This window comes from Sinocyclocheilus grahami, unplaced genomic scaffold, assembly GCF_001515645.1.
Source record: "Sinocyclocheilus grahami isolate Dianchi unplaced genomic scaffold, SAMN03320097.WGS_v1.1 scaffold798.1, whole genome shotgun sequence".
Taxonomy (NCBI): domain Eukaryota; kingdom Metazoa; phylum Chordata; class Actinopteri; order Cypriniformes; family Cyprinidae; genus Sinocyclocheilus; species Sinocyclocheilus grahami.
The window spans coordinates 338,789-354,725 of NW_015505977.1; the positions used below are offsets into that span (position 1 = coordinate 338,789).

General features: G+C 36.6%; 2 protein-coding genes and 2 pseudogenes across 5 annotated transcripts in view; all 4 read right to left on the reverse strand.

Moving 5' to 3' along the window:
- Positions 1-4,548: 4,548 nt before the first annotated feature.
- rrp36 (ribosomal RNA processing 36) lies at positions 4,549-7,668 on the reverse strand. The gene is made up of 8 exons (XM_016246427.1): positions 7,431-7,668; positions 6,746-7,116; positions 6,480-6,615; positions 5,814-5,880; positions 5,602-5,706; positions 5,442-5,516; positions 5,194-5,311; positions 4,549-4,973 (listed from the first exon to the last, which is right to left on the reverse strand). Exons 2-8 carry the CDS (start codon positions 7,059-7,061, stop codon positions 4,795-4,797), a joined length of 996 nt encoding a protein of 331 aa, XP_016101913.1. The 5' UTR covers positions 7,062-7,116; positions 7,431-7,668; the 3' UTR covers positions 4,549-4,794.
- A 646-nt stretch (positions 7,669-8,314) lies between these two features.
- LOC107561890 (amine sulfotransferase-like) lies at positions 8,315-9,987 on the reverse strand (annotated as a pseudogene).
- Positions 9,988-10,082: 95 nt separating this feature from the next.
- LOC107561912 (amine sulfotransferase-like) overlaps positions 10,083-15,937 on the reverse strand; it is a 13,022-nt pseudogene continuing 7,167 nt past the window's right edge.
- The window catches only part of LOC107561910 (amine sulfotransferase-like), a 24,518-nt gene continuing 20,618 nt past the window's right edge, over positions 12,038-15,937 (reverse strand). For 2 of the 4 annotated variants that reach the window (XM_016246448.1, XM_016246450.1), the window contains exons 2-8: positions 14,577-14,742; positions 14,184-14,386; positions 13,987-14,113; positions 13,308-13,402; positions 13,120-13,174; positions 12,588-12,713; positions 12,038-12,379 (exon numbers count right to left, since the gene is read on the reverse strand). In XM_016246448.1, coding sequence (XP_016101934.1) covers positions 12,252-12,379; positions 12,588-12,713; positions 13,120-13,174; positions 13,308-13,402; positions 13,987-14,113; positions 14,184-14,386; positions 14,577-14,742 — 900 coding nt within the window. In that variant the 3' untranslated portion in view covers positions 12,038-12,251. Of the gene's footprint in view, positions 12,380-12,587; positions 12,769-13,119; positions 13,175-13,307; positions 13,403-13,986; positions 14,114-14,183; positions 14,387-14,576; positions 14,806-15,937 lie in introns of those variants that run through there. The other 2 variants (XM_016246449.1, XM_016246451.1) reach the window with 2 other exon arrangements.

The following is a 15,937-nucleotide window of genomic DNA, read 5'->3' on the forward strand; positions in this document are numbered from 1 at the left end:
CAAAGTATCATAGTAACCACCTAAAAACACACAAAGTACCCTAGCAACCCTGAAGATCCATAAGAACCCATACAAAATACCCTTGCAACCATGCACTGCGTTCTAAGATTTGGCGAGGTTTTCCTGGGCAAGCACAAGCTACATTTTCCAAAAATCTAGTTTTAGCAAGTCTGTTTTATGCCGCTTGTGATGCAGAAATTACACATACCTTTAAATAAATTAGTTGTTTAGTTGTTCTTTGGCCCTTTTGGAAATCTAAACTCAAAAAAAGCTTAAAGCTAAAGCTTAGTTGCTATGCAAATACAGACCTTTGTAAGCCCGCTGCCAATGGCATTGGGCTGATTAAACCAAATGCGATTTAACGTTCAAGTGTTTCAGCCTGAAATAACCGTTTTATATTCAAGCAATATGGCTTTGCTTGGAACAAGCAAAGCCATATTGCCTGCTTTTGCGATGTCCTTTTGTCACATATCCAAGCTCAAATCCCTGATTACCAATGCAGTTAACGCGGAGAAATGTCAGGAAAGTCTGTTTCATGAATCTACAAGGTCTGTCTGAATAAGGAAAGATTTGATGTATTTATATTTATGTCCTTTCTGTGCCCATATTGAATGCAAAGCCTAAATATTTCATTTCTTTTGTCTTGTGTTTCACACTCTAAGCTTAGTTGCTATGCAAATACAGACCTTTGTAAGCCCGCTGCCAATGGCATTGGGCTGATTAAACCAAATGCGATTTAACGTTCAAGTGTTTCAGCCTGAAATAACCGTTTTATATTCAAGCAATATGGCTTTGCTTGGAACAAGCAAAGCCATATTGCCTGCTTTTGCGATGTCCTTTTGTCACATATCCAAGCTCAAATCCCTGATTACCAATGCAGTTAACGCTAACCTGACACAACATCAATCGCATCCGCACCATTTTGCATCCCTACACGTGTCCTTGATTCCCCTCCACCACCTCATTTGTAAAATTCAAATATCCATAGTCATAAACAAATCTTTAGCCTTGGAAAGCAGACATGTGAGACTTGGGCAGCATCTCGAAAATCCACTTTCCCTCCGACGGTCATCAGATGGATAATCTGACGGCCGAGAGAAACTGCGGGGTGCGGTAATTCAATCCAGGCGGCAGTTTGCTTCTCAGCACTCAGTTGGCTAATGTCATTACGGTCAGGACTGTCGTAATGTGTCAGGGGACGAGGCGGAGGTGTCACGGAGTCAGCGTCTGTAAGGCACACAGCTCCCTCCTCATTTAGCAGGAGATTTCCCAGCAGGCCGCCCCTGAAATGGATTGTTGGCTTTTGGCAAGGCAAACCACTCTATCTTAGAAATCTTTCAGGGGAGAACTAAAAAAATGAGAAGACACTCTCTTTTGATTGTTAAGGTGTTAAAATGATCGTCTGCTTGATGAAGAAGTTTGAAGTCAGAGTGATCCTACTTGTGAGTTGAGTGTGCATCGTAATTACCAGTGGGAAACGTTGGCCTTTATGAGTTTTTGGCCTTTATAAGTCATTAATTAAACACTTGTGGCGGAAAGAAATTAGTATTGATCATAAGAAGTTGTAATGCAAATTTAGACTGGACAACTTAGTATGTAGGCCTACGTGTTTTATGTGCCATTGGTGAAAAAAAGCAAAAAACAAACAAACCTGGTCTGAAAATGCTTATGACCAAACTACATTTCCCATGATCCAACATTTTCCTATGTTTTACTGTAAATTGAAAAAAAAATAAATAAATCAACAATTTTACTGTCAATACATAGCATCCGTAATTAAAATGGGTAAATTCGAGTTTCATAATTATGACTTTGTGGTGATGTTCATGTGCGTTTAACTGAGTTTAATTTAAATGCACTTAATATGCACCAATCAAAACACAGACAAAACAATTTACACATCTTTAGGGTGACCATACGTTCTGACAGAGATTTGTAAATTGCAGAAATTGTCTGGGTTTTGGCTATGTTTTTCCAATGACATGCTCTCTGTAGTCCTTGTACATTATATTTACACCCATTTCTTTTTCTTTGACTGTTCTCTATAAATCCCTCCTTCCCTCACACCACGATTGGTCAATTGTGTACAATGAATGCATGCTATTGGTCCAACTACTTTTCAGTCATTACCGTCAGTAAATATGAAAACAATAGGAAATCAAAGCCAAAACTCAGACATTTTAGGCAATTTAGAAATCCTGATCAGGACATGTCTGAGAAAAAGAAGACATTTGGTCACCCTACACACCTTGAATGCATGTTTTGCACTTCATTACATTGTACTGGCATTAAAGAAAGCTTCCTGTCTTTTGGCAGAAATTGAAAACAAAAAAGGAAATATTAAATTGCTCAGCAAGTAATTTAGTTTAAACCGAAATCACTCTTAAGTCATTAGTAGAAACTTTCAAAGAATGATTTGAACACTGACCTTTGACCATGGCTTGCAAAGTAGGATACATTTACATGTTGGTCCTGGGACAATATTACTATCACAGTATTAGTGATAGGGAAAAAGATTAGGTTTGAGTGCATGTACGCCATTCTTATCAATCCTAATTTCAAGGTTGAGGACTGAGATAGGACTGTTTCTTTGATAGGAATGTTATTCCTGGAATAACAAAAGTTGAAAGGCGCATGTCCTAAAATCACGTATAAACACGTTCTTTGTTTTGATGCCCTTTGGTGAGGTTTGCGTGTCAGTAAATATGAAAACAATAGGAAATCAAAGCCAAAACTCAGACATTTTAGGCAATTTAGAAATCCTGACCAGGACATGTCTGAGAAAAAGAAGACATTTGGTCACCCTACACACATGTTTTGCACTTCATTACATTGTACTGGCATTAAAAAAAGCTTCCTGTCTTTGGCAGAAATTGACAACAAAAAAGGAAATATTAAATTGCTCAGCAAGTAATTTAGTTTAAACCGAAATCACTCTTAAGTCATTAGTAGAAACTTTCAAAGAATGATTTGAACACTGACCTTTGACCATGGCTTGCAAAGTAGGATACATTTACATGTTGGTCCTGGGACAATATTACTATCACAGTATTAGTGATAGGGAAAAAGATTAGGTTTGAGTGCATGTACGCCATTCTTATCAATCCTAATTTCAAGGTTGAGGACTGAGATAGGACTGTTTCTTTGATAGGAATGTTATTCCTGGAATAACAAAAGTTGAAAGGCGCATGTCCTAAAATCACGTATAAACACGTTCTTTGTTTTGATGCCCTTTGGTGAGGTTTGCGTCTGGTCCGTTTCATTTCCCAATCCCACTCCACACATTCCACTGTTGTATCCATAAATATGAAGACATCAACGAAGTGACAATTTGGTAATAAAATGCAAATCTGTCCTCTGTGCCTATTGCAAAAGAGTCTCGGGTTGCCTTGGGTTACTTTCCTGTGCACGAAGGAGTAGCAATATCCTAACTAGTGGATTAAGAATGATGGCTCTCAGTTTAGCATTCTCCGATCCCTGCTTGTGTTCCAGCAATCACTCCTATGGCTGGCCCAATGGCCATAGAGCATATGACAAATGCTACAATCTTCTGTTTAGCCAAAGCGTCAGATTCTTTCTCATTAATACCGGAAATACGACTGCATCTTTAACAAGACAGATTTAGGATGAAAGGGAAAGCATTGTGTACTTTAGATTCCAGAGACAAGATTTCTAAAAGCCTCCGGTGACCCAAAGAAAGGAATTAACTGCAGAGGAATGACTCCGACATAAAACCAAAGGTTGCGGAAGGCCACTAATCCACCGTTCTGTATTCAAGCGAGGATGGTTTCAAACACAAAAGTCTTAGCTGGAGTGTCCCGTTTTAAAATCGAGCCCTTCTTGACATTTGCAGACTGCATTAAATCCACCCCCTTAAGGGACATGATGGACTCTAGTTGCACATGGTCCAGCAGGTTAGGAAGATATATAGCCAGGATAGTCCCATCCATTACTCGAGGATGCAAATTAAATGATTAAGTGAGGTCTTTCAACACCATTGTGCGGCTTGAACCAAGGGGTGTTTGCTCCAGGATTGCAAGGTTTTAGGAAACCCTTGCTACAAAGTAATATCCACAAGAACACTGAAGAAGCTGAAAACTTTAGGTTTAAACAATGACACTCTTGAAAATTGTGATTTCTCGAGCAGGGTGCTTGCTGCTCGTGTCTTAATCACAGCAATTTCAAGATACGCCCATCTTCGCAACCCTGTGGATTCACCACAAACAACCTCGGCCTAAACAGGCTGTGCTAAAATGGGTCATGATCTAGACGAAAGAGAAATATTTTTGGATTTTGAGAGGGCAGACACAAATGCAAGCTGACTCATCCTGTTGACGGATGTCTGTATAAACGGGTTTATGTCTAGTGCCCTTGAGGTCAAAAAATTGGATTAACGTCATACGGTGGCAGTTCAGATAGTTGATTTTCTGCATATTAACTTCTGCTGGTTTGGAACTGAGGTTTGCTGAGGCAAAAAATTAGGTTTATGCAGAGATTCTTTATTTGAAGTATCAGTAGCTCCATCTAGTGGTAAAATAATGAGGTGTTATAAATTTAAGATTTTATTTTAAAATGTTCAAAACATAATTAAACAACAAAAGATAATGGATATTTAAGATAATCATCTTAAATGTCAAACCTGTTAACAAAACATCTTAATACATAACTGTGCAAATGTAGGTGAAATGTACACTTTAAATCATACCAAGTCAGCTTTTAACATCATAGTCTAGCAGGATTTACTTTTCAGCAGACGACCTTCTGCATTGTGTCACACTCAGACAAATAACCAACTCAAGGTGCCACAGATGAGCCATGATTGGTCCAAATTTGGCGTTTCTTGTGCTGATTGGGCAACTTTTTGCGATCTTTGGTGGCGTTACGCTTCCTCTTCTTACTCAAGAAGTTCTCCAGTTTCCCGCTCTTTTTCAACTCGCTGTACTTCTCAGCCAATTCCAGCTTCTTCTTGTCAGCTGTAGAAGGGTTTTAAAGATGTTATAAACTAAAAATGATCATAATACCATATATTATTTGATGTTCTTTTCTAAATAACACATAGTTATGAACACTGATGCTCAAAAAACTGACTAGTATGGCATTCACCAACAAATGTTCTTCAAAAGAACTTATATCACAATATATGTGAACAAGGTAAAAAGTCATGGAACAGGATAAGAACAAAGACAGATTTACATTTCTTTAGGTAGAAAGGTTTGTGTCCCTGGCCAACCAACTCTCTCTGTTTCCGCTTGAACTGAAGTTCCTTTTCTCTTTCCTGCTCTTGCCTCTGTCGGGCCCTCTGCTGGTTTTCCTGTTGTACACACACGGATTAGACATAAAGCATATCATAAGCAGCAATATTAAGGTTATCATAACTGTAATGATGTTTTATATAGCTTTCTGTAAATTAAGTTTAAAGTGTCAGTATATTTTAAACATACCATTCTTTTAAGCAAGGCTTTCAGTTCTTCCTTTTTACAGTCTGATTTGGCTTTTTTGAGTTTCTTTCTCACTATCTGAAACAAACAGCAGTGGGCATAAAAATAACGCACATAATGCAAACAAACAGGAATCAGTAAGGCATTTTAGAATTTCACAGACTTTTGTTTCCTTTTCTCGGATGCCATTAATGAATTTGTACGTCTGAGAAAAAATTCCAGGCTTGTATTCCCCCGAGAGGTCATCAAAGCGAGGGTCCCTTGAAATCTGAAAAAGTAATGTTTAAAAAGTGAAAAATCAGGTCTTCACAGTTTGTTCAAATACCTAAGCGTAAGTATGAGAAATCATTAATTAAATAAGCTCCTGAAACGCACCCTTTTCTTGACAGGAACCACTTTTCGGAGGAAAGGCACATGTTTCTTTGCAGAAATCTCTTGAGGTCTAAAAAACATATCGTTTTTAGACAAAACATACACATAAGCCAAAAACAGCTATACAAAATAACTTTAACTCACATAAATTATTATTTTTTTAGCACGATGCACCACTAAAACAGTGATCAACGGTGGTTAAAAATTTTAAAAGACTAGCTTAGCAGGGCAGTGTTGTTATTAACAGAAATGAAACAAATCTAATAGAATATTAATATTATGAATATGAAAACTTAAAAAAAAAATTGGACACACTGCCTTGACAACTAACGTTTTTAGACAAAACATACACATAAGCCAAAAACAGCTATACAAAATAACTTTAACTCACATAAATTATTTTTTTAGCACGATGCACCACTAAAACAGTGATCAACGGTGGTTAAAAATTTTAAAAGCCTAGCTTAGCAGGGCAGTGTTGTTATTAACAGAAATGAAACAAATCTAATAGAATATTAATATTCTGAATATGAAAACTTAAAAAAAAAATTGGACACACTGCCTTGACAACTAACTGAAATGGAAAATAAGTATATAAAAGCAAAATCATAGTATGAATAAATCCTATAATAATTAATCAATAGAAATAATACGAAACACTGCAGGTACCGGTGTTTAGTTAATCGTTTCATGGGCTCGGTTTTCTTCTGAGACTTTGTGGCACCATAAGCGATTTTATTGTACGCTTTTGTTCCAACTTTATTCTGTAGCTTCATGATTTCCTCAAAGGACAAGGTTGACAATTCTACACAAAAACAAAGACATGAAAGTACATGTAAAATTGCTCTTTTAAACAGCATCGGCAATTAAACATTCCTAAATAATAACTTAAATAACAAAACCATTGCCAGGGTTACATAAATATCTGATCTTACCTTTTTTAAGGTTTCCCTCCGCGTGTGATGGGTCATTGCTGACGCCTTCATCTTCAAGGTTACTCTCTGCTTCGTCTTCATCACTCTCTGACTCATCTTCATCATCCACACCATTGTCTTCATCCTCTTCAGGTTCAGCTTCGTCTTCCTCTGCAGATGCATCTTCATCTCTCATTTCCTCTTCATCCTCTGCTGAAGTTTGCATTGTGCTCCTTTTACTAAGTAAAGCAAAGTTTCTCTCCATCTCTAAAACGTCCTCTTCATCATCTGAACTCTGATGGTCCATTTTAGTCAGACTCTTTGCTGATTTAGGCATTATGTTTTGGTGTTTGTCCTTTTTTAATCTTACTTTTATTTAGCTTGTCTATGAGCTGTAGAAATTAGGCATTATTAGGTTATTAAAAGGACGAAATTTGAGAACATATAAGATGAAATATGCAAATAAACCGATTTAACGTTACTTGTTAATAATTACTTAAGATCAATTAAATGAATTCTGAATAATCCTGTAAATGCAATAAAACTGGTCTGAATAAGGTTGTGTCAAGTACACAATTATAATATCAATTTATAGATTTATTCATGGCAATATGAATGGCCTGTTGTCATTCAACTACAGTAAGCAATATATGAAAAGCTTACCTAAAACGTTACATTTGTTTATTAGTATTTTGCTCGTACTTACCGTGGTGTTGTTTTTATCCAGACATCTGGGCTTAGGTAAAACAGACAAACATGCCGATAGAATGAGGAAAATCTTAACAAGAGATGCTTATTAAAGCTGTAACTTAGTGCCACTTAACGGAAAGAACAAAACTGTTAACAATTATTCTGTCATAGAACTAACTAGCGAAGATGAATATTTGCGAGAAATGCGCTTCCTGTTCGCACGTGGAAGTGTGAGAAGAGCGCATGCGCGTCGCAACACGCCTATCAAAATAAAAGTCCCATTAGATTTATAATTTTTGTCAAAATAATCATAGGACACTTTGAAATTAGTGTTTATTGCATTTAATACGACAGCTTTGTAAATGCATTCATAATATTCCGGATTATAGTCAAATAATAATAATAATAATAAAAAGGTAATAATAATATTAACAGTATCTTGAAATTAAATGTAATATAAATATAGATTTAATTCGATTTTTAGTTTCCAGAATAACGTTCTAAATGAAGTAATTTAATATATATATAGATATATATATATATATATATATATACACACAATATAGAGACAATTAATTTTGAGATTTAGATCGACCAACATTTAATGTAACTACCAGGATTTCATTTCATTTCATTTATTTTATTTTTTTGTTTGCTTATTTAATATTTACAACTTCCATATAAAAATGATTATACTGATCAAATAAACAACTGGTTGAAAAAATACAGACATATTGTTTGTACATTTTACATAATGTTCACAATAACCTTTTAACCTCCATCAAGACTAGTTATCTGGTATCTGTTTTGATATGGTTGTGTAGCCAACACATCCAATTACATAGTATTAATTTCACATCTTTTCAGTCATGCAATTCTGAGATGTCCCAGACGCGTCCTTCATTCTTTCTTGTTAGACGCGGTCAAAACACGGTTAAAGAGTTCTTCCGGCCCCCAACTGTTCCTGTAACACAGCAGGTTTAAAACATATAACATTTATATATGTTAATTAATATAACATTTTCCCACTGCCACTGATTTGTCACACATCATATTAAATAATAAAATTTTAAATAATGAACTATTTCAAAAGTCTTCTGTGACTCGTATGTTGCATGAATAATTACTGGACTGTCCACAGGCCTGAATGAGACAGGCAGGGAAGAAAAAACATTTTCTTTGAATTTTACATCTTTATATCTTGATGCTTTATTTGGCACTGAGTAAATGACGAACTCTTGATTTTTCACTTTGGTCTGACCTTTGCTCAGAAAAAAAAAATCTTTTTGGACGGTCTGTGACATTCAGAGAAAGGGATTCATAGTTGGCCAAGGGGTCTTTCTTCATGTGCTTGAATGTGGCTGTTTCCACCACTTTATCAATCGCTGCATCTGACAGATTCTTTCCCACAAACAGATTTTCACAACGATGGATCTGAGGTCCTGATAAAAGATTTATACATTTCAAGTAGGCTACAATAACTCAAAATAAGTTTGATGGAAAGGTCAAAGGGTCATAAGCCAAACCAGACTCACCTTGATCATTTCTTCATAAGTAAGAATCAGGATGTTGTATTTGTCTTTATCTGTGATCCATCCTTTAACATGGTCAAACCAACAGCCACCAATCACTACAAAAGCAGACACAACATTAGTGTTTTTCAAACTTTATGCAGGTTCAACACACACACACACACACACAGAGAGAGAGAGAGAGAGAGAGAGAGAGAGAGAGAGAGAGAATGAATAACTAAGTGTCTGACATGCCAAAATGCCAAAATGTTGGTTTTGGCTCTTACTGCATCCTGTGAAAACATTTTCCAACATCCAATCAAAGCTCTCAGAGGAATCCAAGTTTTTCATGTTGTTGGAAAAATGTAAATATGACACCAAGACGTCTTTAGGGTTTCTCATGACATAGATGACCTGACAGCAAAGACAGATGTCAGAAAAACTTTGCATGACATCAAGCCAGTTTGTAATCGATTGATGAACACATACCCACTTTTCCTTTTTTTGCAGCAGCAGCAGCATTTTGGGCATCAGCAGCTGGAGTAAATAGGAACAGAAGATGGACGTGTGTTGTAATTTTTCTCCATTGCTCGATACTTTAGCCAGGGTATCTACTCGGGTGTGATTTGGTTGGCTTTGTCCGGGAAATCTTCTGCGTATATTAATGTCATGATCCATACCGTACCTGAGAGAGTGATGTAGAGTCGAGCATAAAATTCTAGGGGCTCGATTGGAATAACTTTACACATTTACATGGTGATGCAAGTTCACTGTTCCGCTGTAGTTTAAACACTGGCAAAGTCAAAGTATGCTGAAGGTTTAACAACAGAGGTCATTTTAAATAGACAACTCAATAACATAGCCTAACATCTCACTTACCAGATTTGGGGAAGGTAACAACAAAGACATCGTCATCCTTTGTTTCAAAATCCTCTAAACTGTCAATATATTCTGGAGTAAGTTCATGATTGTTCTCCAAAGTTAAGACAGTTCCTTTGTAGGTGAACATTTTGTCACCAAGCATTTTGTATTCCTGCTGAGCCATGTTTGAGATCTTACTGAACCAAACCAATGACTGTAAATAGCGGAGAATACCTTGATATATCCAGAGGCAGATTTCATTGAGAAAAGAGACGTTACACAATAGTCAAAGCTGTTTATTTTTGTGTAGTTAATGGCCAACCTTTGGACTCATTTCTTCAACCTAAATTTTTATTATCAGCCTTTGTACATATATGTACTCATAAAGTTCAGAAGGTCAATAAACCTCATCACTCCCTGACTGTTATCTGTTTTGATATGATAGCCAACACATCCATTCACATATTAACGGTTTATTAGTTTGTAAAATGAATGCCACGTCTTGAGTTTTCATCCCTGCAATTCTGAGATGTCCCAGATCATGTTAAGAGGTACGTCCTTCAATCTTTCTTGGTAGATGCGGTCAAAACATTCACTCTGAGCCACGGTTAAAGATTTCTTCCAGTCCCCAACTGTTCCTGTAACACAGCAGGTTTAAAACATTAATATAACATTTTCACACTGATGTGTCACACTTATCTATTACATTTAATAATGACATTTCAAATAATGAACCATTTGAAAAATTACATTATCATGAAGGTGATAAATGTATATATTTATATCTTAAAGCTTTATTTGATGCTACTTAAATGTCCAACTTTTAATTTTTCACTTTTGTCTGACCTTTGCGCAAAAAGAGTCCTTTTGGACGGTCTGTGACATTCTGAGGAAGGGATTCATAGTTGGCCAAGGGGTCTTTCTTCATGTGCTTGAATGTGGCTGTTTCCACCACTTTATCAATCGCTGCATCTGACAGATTCTTTCCCACAAACAGATTTTCACAACGATGGATCTGAGGTCCTGATAAAAGATTTATACATTTCAAGTAGGCTACAATAACTCAAAATAAGTTTGATGGAAAGGTCAAAGGGTCATAAGCCAAACCAGACTCACCTTGATCATTTCTTCATAAGTAAGAATCAGGATGTTGTATTTGTCTTTATCTGTGATCCATCCTTTAACATGGTCAAACCAACAGCCACCAATCACTACAAAAGCAGACACAACATTAGTGTTTTTCAAACTTTATGCAGGTTCAACACACACACACACACACACAGAGAGAGAGAGAGAGAGAGAGAGAGAGAGAGAGAGAGAGAGAATGAATAACTAAGTGTCTGACATGCCAAAAATGCTGAATGTTGGTTTTGGCTCTTACTGCATCCTGTGAAAACATTTTCCAACATCCAATCAAAGCTCTCAGAGGAATCCAAGTTTTTCATGTTGTTGGAAAAATGTAAATATGACACCAAGACGTCTTTAGGGTTTCTCATGACATAGATGACCTGACAGCAAAGACAGATGTCAGAAAAACTTTGCATGACATCAAGCCAGTTTGTAATCGATTGATGAACACATACCCACTTTTCCTTTTTTTGCAGCAGCAGCAGCATTTTGGGCATCAGCAGCTGGAGTAAATAGGAACAGAAGATGGACGTGTGTTGTAATTTTTCTCCATTGCTCGATACTTTAGCCAGGGTATCTACTCGGGTGTGATTTGGTTGGCTTTGTCCGGGAAATCTTCTGCGTATATTAATGTCATGATCCATACCGTACCTGAGAGAGTGATGTAGAGTCGAGCATAAAATTCTAGGGGCTCGATTGGAATAACTTTACACATTTACATGGTGATGCAAGTTCACTGTTCCGCTGTAGTTTAAACACTGGCAAAGTCAAAGTATGCTGAAGGTTTAACAACAGAGGTCATTTTAAATAGACAACTCAATAACATAGCCTAACATCTCACTTACCAGATTTGGGGAAGGTAACAACAAAGACATCGTCATCCTTTGTTTCAAAATCCTCTAAACTGTCAATATATTCTGGAGTAAGTTCATGATTGTTCTCCAAAGTTAAGACAGTTCCTTTGTAGGTGAACATTTTGTCACCAAGCATTTTGTATTCCTGCTGAGCCATGTTTGAGATCTTACTGAACCAAACCAATGACTGTAAATAGCGGAGAATACCTTGATATATCCAGAGGCAGATTTCATTGAGAAAAGAGACGTTACACAATAGTCAAAGCTGTTTATTTTTGTGTAGTTAATGGCCAACCTTTGGACTCATTTCTTCAACCTAAATTTTTATTATCAGCCTTTGTACATATATGTACTCATAAAGTTCAGAAGGTCAATAAACCTCATCACTCCCTGACTGTTATCTGTTTTGATATGATAGCCAACACATCCATTCACATATTAACGGTTTATTAGTTTGTAAAATGAATGCCACGTCTTGAGTTTTCATCCCTGCAATTCTGAGATGTCCCAGATCATGTTAAGAGGTACGTCCTTCAATCTTTCTTGGTAGATGCGGTCAAAACATTCACTCTGAGCCACGGTTAAAGATTTCTTCCAGTCCCCAACTGTTCCTGTAACACAGCAGGTTTAAAACATTAATATAACATTTTCACACTGATGTGTCACACTTATCTATTACATTTAATAATGACATTTCAAATAATGAACCATTTGAAAAATTACATTATCATGAAGGTGATAAATGTATATATTTATATCTTAAAGCTTTATTTGATGCTACTTAAATGTCCAACTTTTAATTTTTCACTTTTGTCTGACCTTTGCGCAAAAAGAGTCCTTTTGGACGGTCTGTGACATTCTGAGGAAGGGATTCATAGTTGGCCAAGGGGTCTTTCTTCATGTGCTTGAACGTGGCTGCATCCACCACTTTATCAATCGCTGCATCTGACAGATTCTTTCCCACAAACTCACAGATTTTTACAACAACGGATCTGAGGTCCTAATGAAAGATTTATACATTTAATCAATTAAGTCTATAGAGATTCATATACAGTATATCCAAAGAGAAGTACAATAACTCAAAATAAGTTTTAATGGAGTGGTCAAAGGGTCAGAAGCCAAACCAGACTCACCTTGATCATTTCTTCATAAGTAAGGATCAGGATGTTGTATTTGTCTTTATTTGTGATCCATCCTTTAACATGGTCAAACCAACAGCCACCAATCACTACAAACTAGAAACAGGAAGCAGGGCCACAAAAGCAGGTTGAGAAGAAAAGGTATTAACTACAAAATAATTTAAGATTCAAGGTGAGGAATTCTGCATCCACCACTTTATCAATCGCTGCATCTGACAGATTCTTTCCCACAAACTCACAGATTTTTACAACAACGGATCTGAGGTCCTAATGAAAGATTTATACATTTAATCAATTAAGTCTATAGAGATTCATATACAGTATATCCAAAGAGAAGTACAATAACTCAAAATAAGTTTTAATGGAGTGGTCAAAGGGTCAGAAGCCAAACCAGACTCACCTTGATCATTTCTTCATAAGTAAGGATCAGGATGTTGTATTTGTCTTTATTTGTGATCCATCCTTTAACATGGTCAAACCAACAGCCACCAATCACTACAAACCAGAAACAGGAAGCAGGGCCACAAAAGCAGGTTGAGAAGAAAAGGTATTAACTACAAAATAATTTAAGATTCAAGGTGAGGAATTAGGTGTTAAAGCAAGAATTAAATCATCAGGAACACTTCAGTCCTGTGCTACTATTTTCCAGAACTGCAAACTATTGGAGTCTTCAGAAGTACCTTCAGAAGGCTCTCAGAGATTTTACTAAGGTAAAGAACCCTGAAACATGACCCCATCTAACAACCGCAAGCTGAAGTGTTGTGAAATACATGCAAATCACATGTATAAAGGCTTAATAGACAGATTGAGGTTGAGAGTGACTGTTGAGGGACCAGCACCACTTCCTCTTGCACCACAGAAATGATCTTCCAGAATGGCAGAAAGTTTTGAGAGTTAATTTTAAGTCCATCTCTTACTCTGAAAGGTCCATCTTGCTCATTGTTAGTAGCAGCTCACACCACGACTCCCTTACACCATGCTGTTGTCTGACTTAAACTTTAAACTCTCAATCATACTGTCCACACTGTGAACTATCTGTCCATAAAACCTCTAATGGGCTATAATGTTTTGGCTCTTACTGCATCCGGTGAAGAATTTTCCCAGCAGCTCATCAAAGCTTTCAGAAGAATCCAGGTTTTTCACGTTGTTGGAAAAATGGAAATATGACACCATGACATCTTTAGGGTTTCTCATGACATAGATGACCTGAAAGCAAAGACAGGCGCATTAAAACGTGCATTACATCAAGCCATCATCTGATGGAACGCATACACACTTTTCCTTTTCTTTGCAGCATTTTGGGCATCAGCGGCTGGAGTAAATGTGAGCAGAAGAGTCTTGGAGATGGACGTGTGCTGTAATCTTTCCCTGTCATCCGATACTCTATCCAGGGCATCTGCTCGGCTGTGATTTGGTTGGCTTTGTCTGGGAAATCTTCAGCGTATATTAATGTCATGATCCGTTGGGTCCACACTGTACCTGAGAGACAGGTGTAGAGTTAAAATACATTGGGCTTGATTCAATTTTTTTAATTCAACATTTACGTGGTAATGCATAATTCACATTGTTCTGCTATTTTAAACAGTGTCAAAGTCAAAGTGTGCTGAAAGTTTGACTAAAGAGGTACTTTGAAATAGACATCAGAAATACAGCTTAACATCTCACTTACCAGATTTGGGGAAGGTAACAACAAAAACATCATCATCCTTTGTTTCAAAATCCTCTAAACTGTCAATATATTCTGGAGTGAGATCATAATTTTCTGTCAAAGATATGACAGTTCCTTTGTAGGTGAACATTTTGTCACCAAGCATTTTGTATTCCTGCTGAGCCATGTTTGAGAGCCAAATCAACACTAAAGAGCATAAATAGCAGAGAAGACCTTGATATATCCAGGGCCAGATTTCACTGAGAAAAGAGCTGTTACACAATAGCAAGTTAAAGTGTTATTTGTTTTTGCGTAGTTCATGGCCAACCTTTGGACTCTGCTGTAATTATGACAAAGATGCTACATTATTGTTTTGTGATTTAGCATTTTAATTCAGATTAGTTAAATAATTTTAATATATTAACAATAATTAATTATTTTAAATATTTTAAAGTCTTTCTGTGGCCCCTCTTGGAGGTTTGCTGAGGGCTCCTTTCTTTGGACTCTGCTGTAATTATGACAAAGATGCTACATTATTGTTTTGTGATTTAGCATTTTAATTCAGATTAGTTAAATAATTTTAATATATTAACAATAATTAATTATTTTAAATATTTTTAAGTCTTTCTGTGGCCCCTCTTGGAGGTTTGCTGAGGGCTCCTTTTGGGCCCCAGTCCCCTGGTTGAGAACCGCTGATATAGATATACTGAGAGAATAAAACATCAATAAAATGGTCATAAACAGGCTCAGAAGGAAATGTTTCAGGTGATTTATCCTTGTATTATCTCTTTATATGGGATCATTTAAGCCCATTTCTAAACCTAAAATTGAAAACAACACAGATAAAAGTCACGCAATAGTTAAATAAGTGATGAGGGCAGTTTAAAAAAGTTTACTCTAGGGCTTTGTCCCAGGTTAATCCCATCATCCTAACACTTGTTTGCAGTTTTGAACATATGCCTAGATAAAGACTACAAAAGTTTGAAGCAAAGAGGCTGATGCACAAACTACACTACCTTCATTAAAACATACACACACACACACACACACACAGGTTTGTTTTTATGGTTTATGGGGACTCTCCATAGACGTAATGATTTTTATACTGTACAAACCGTATATTCTATTGCCCTACACCAACCCTACCCCTAACCCCTTACAGGAAACTTTCTGCATTTTTAGATTTTCAAAAAAACTCATTCTGAATTATTTATAAGCCTTTTGAATTACGGGGACACTGTAAATGTCCTCATAAAGCACCTTCTCATTGTAATACCTATGTCATACCCATGTTATTATACAAATTTGTGTCCTCATAAACCACATAAACATGCACACACACAGACACACACACACACACACACACACACACACACACACAC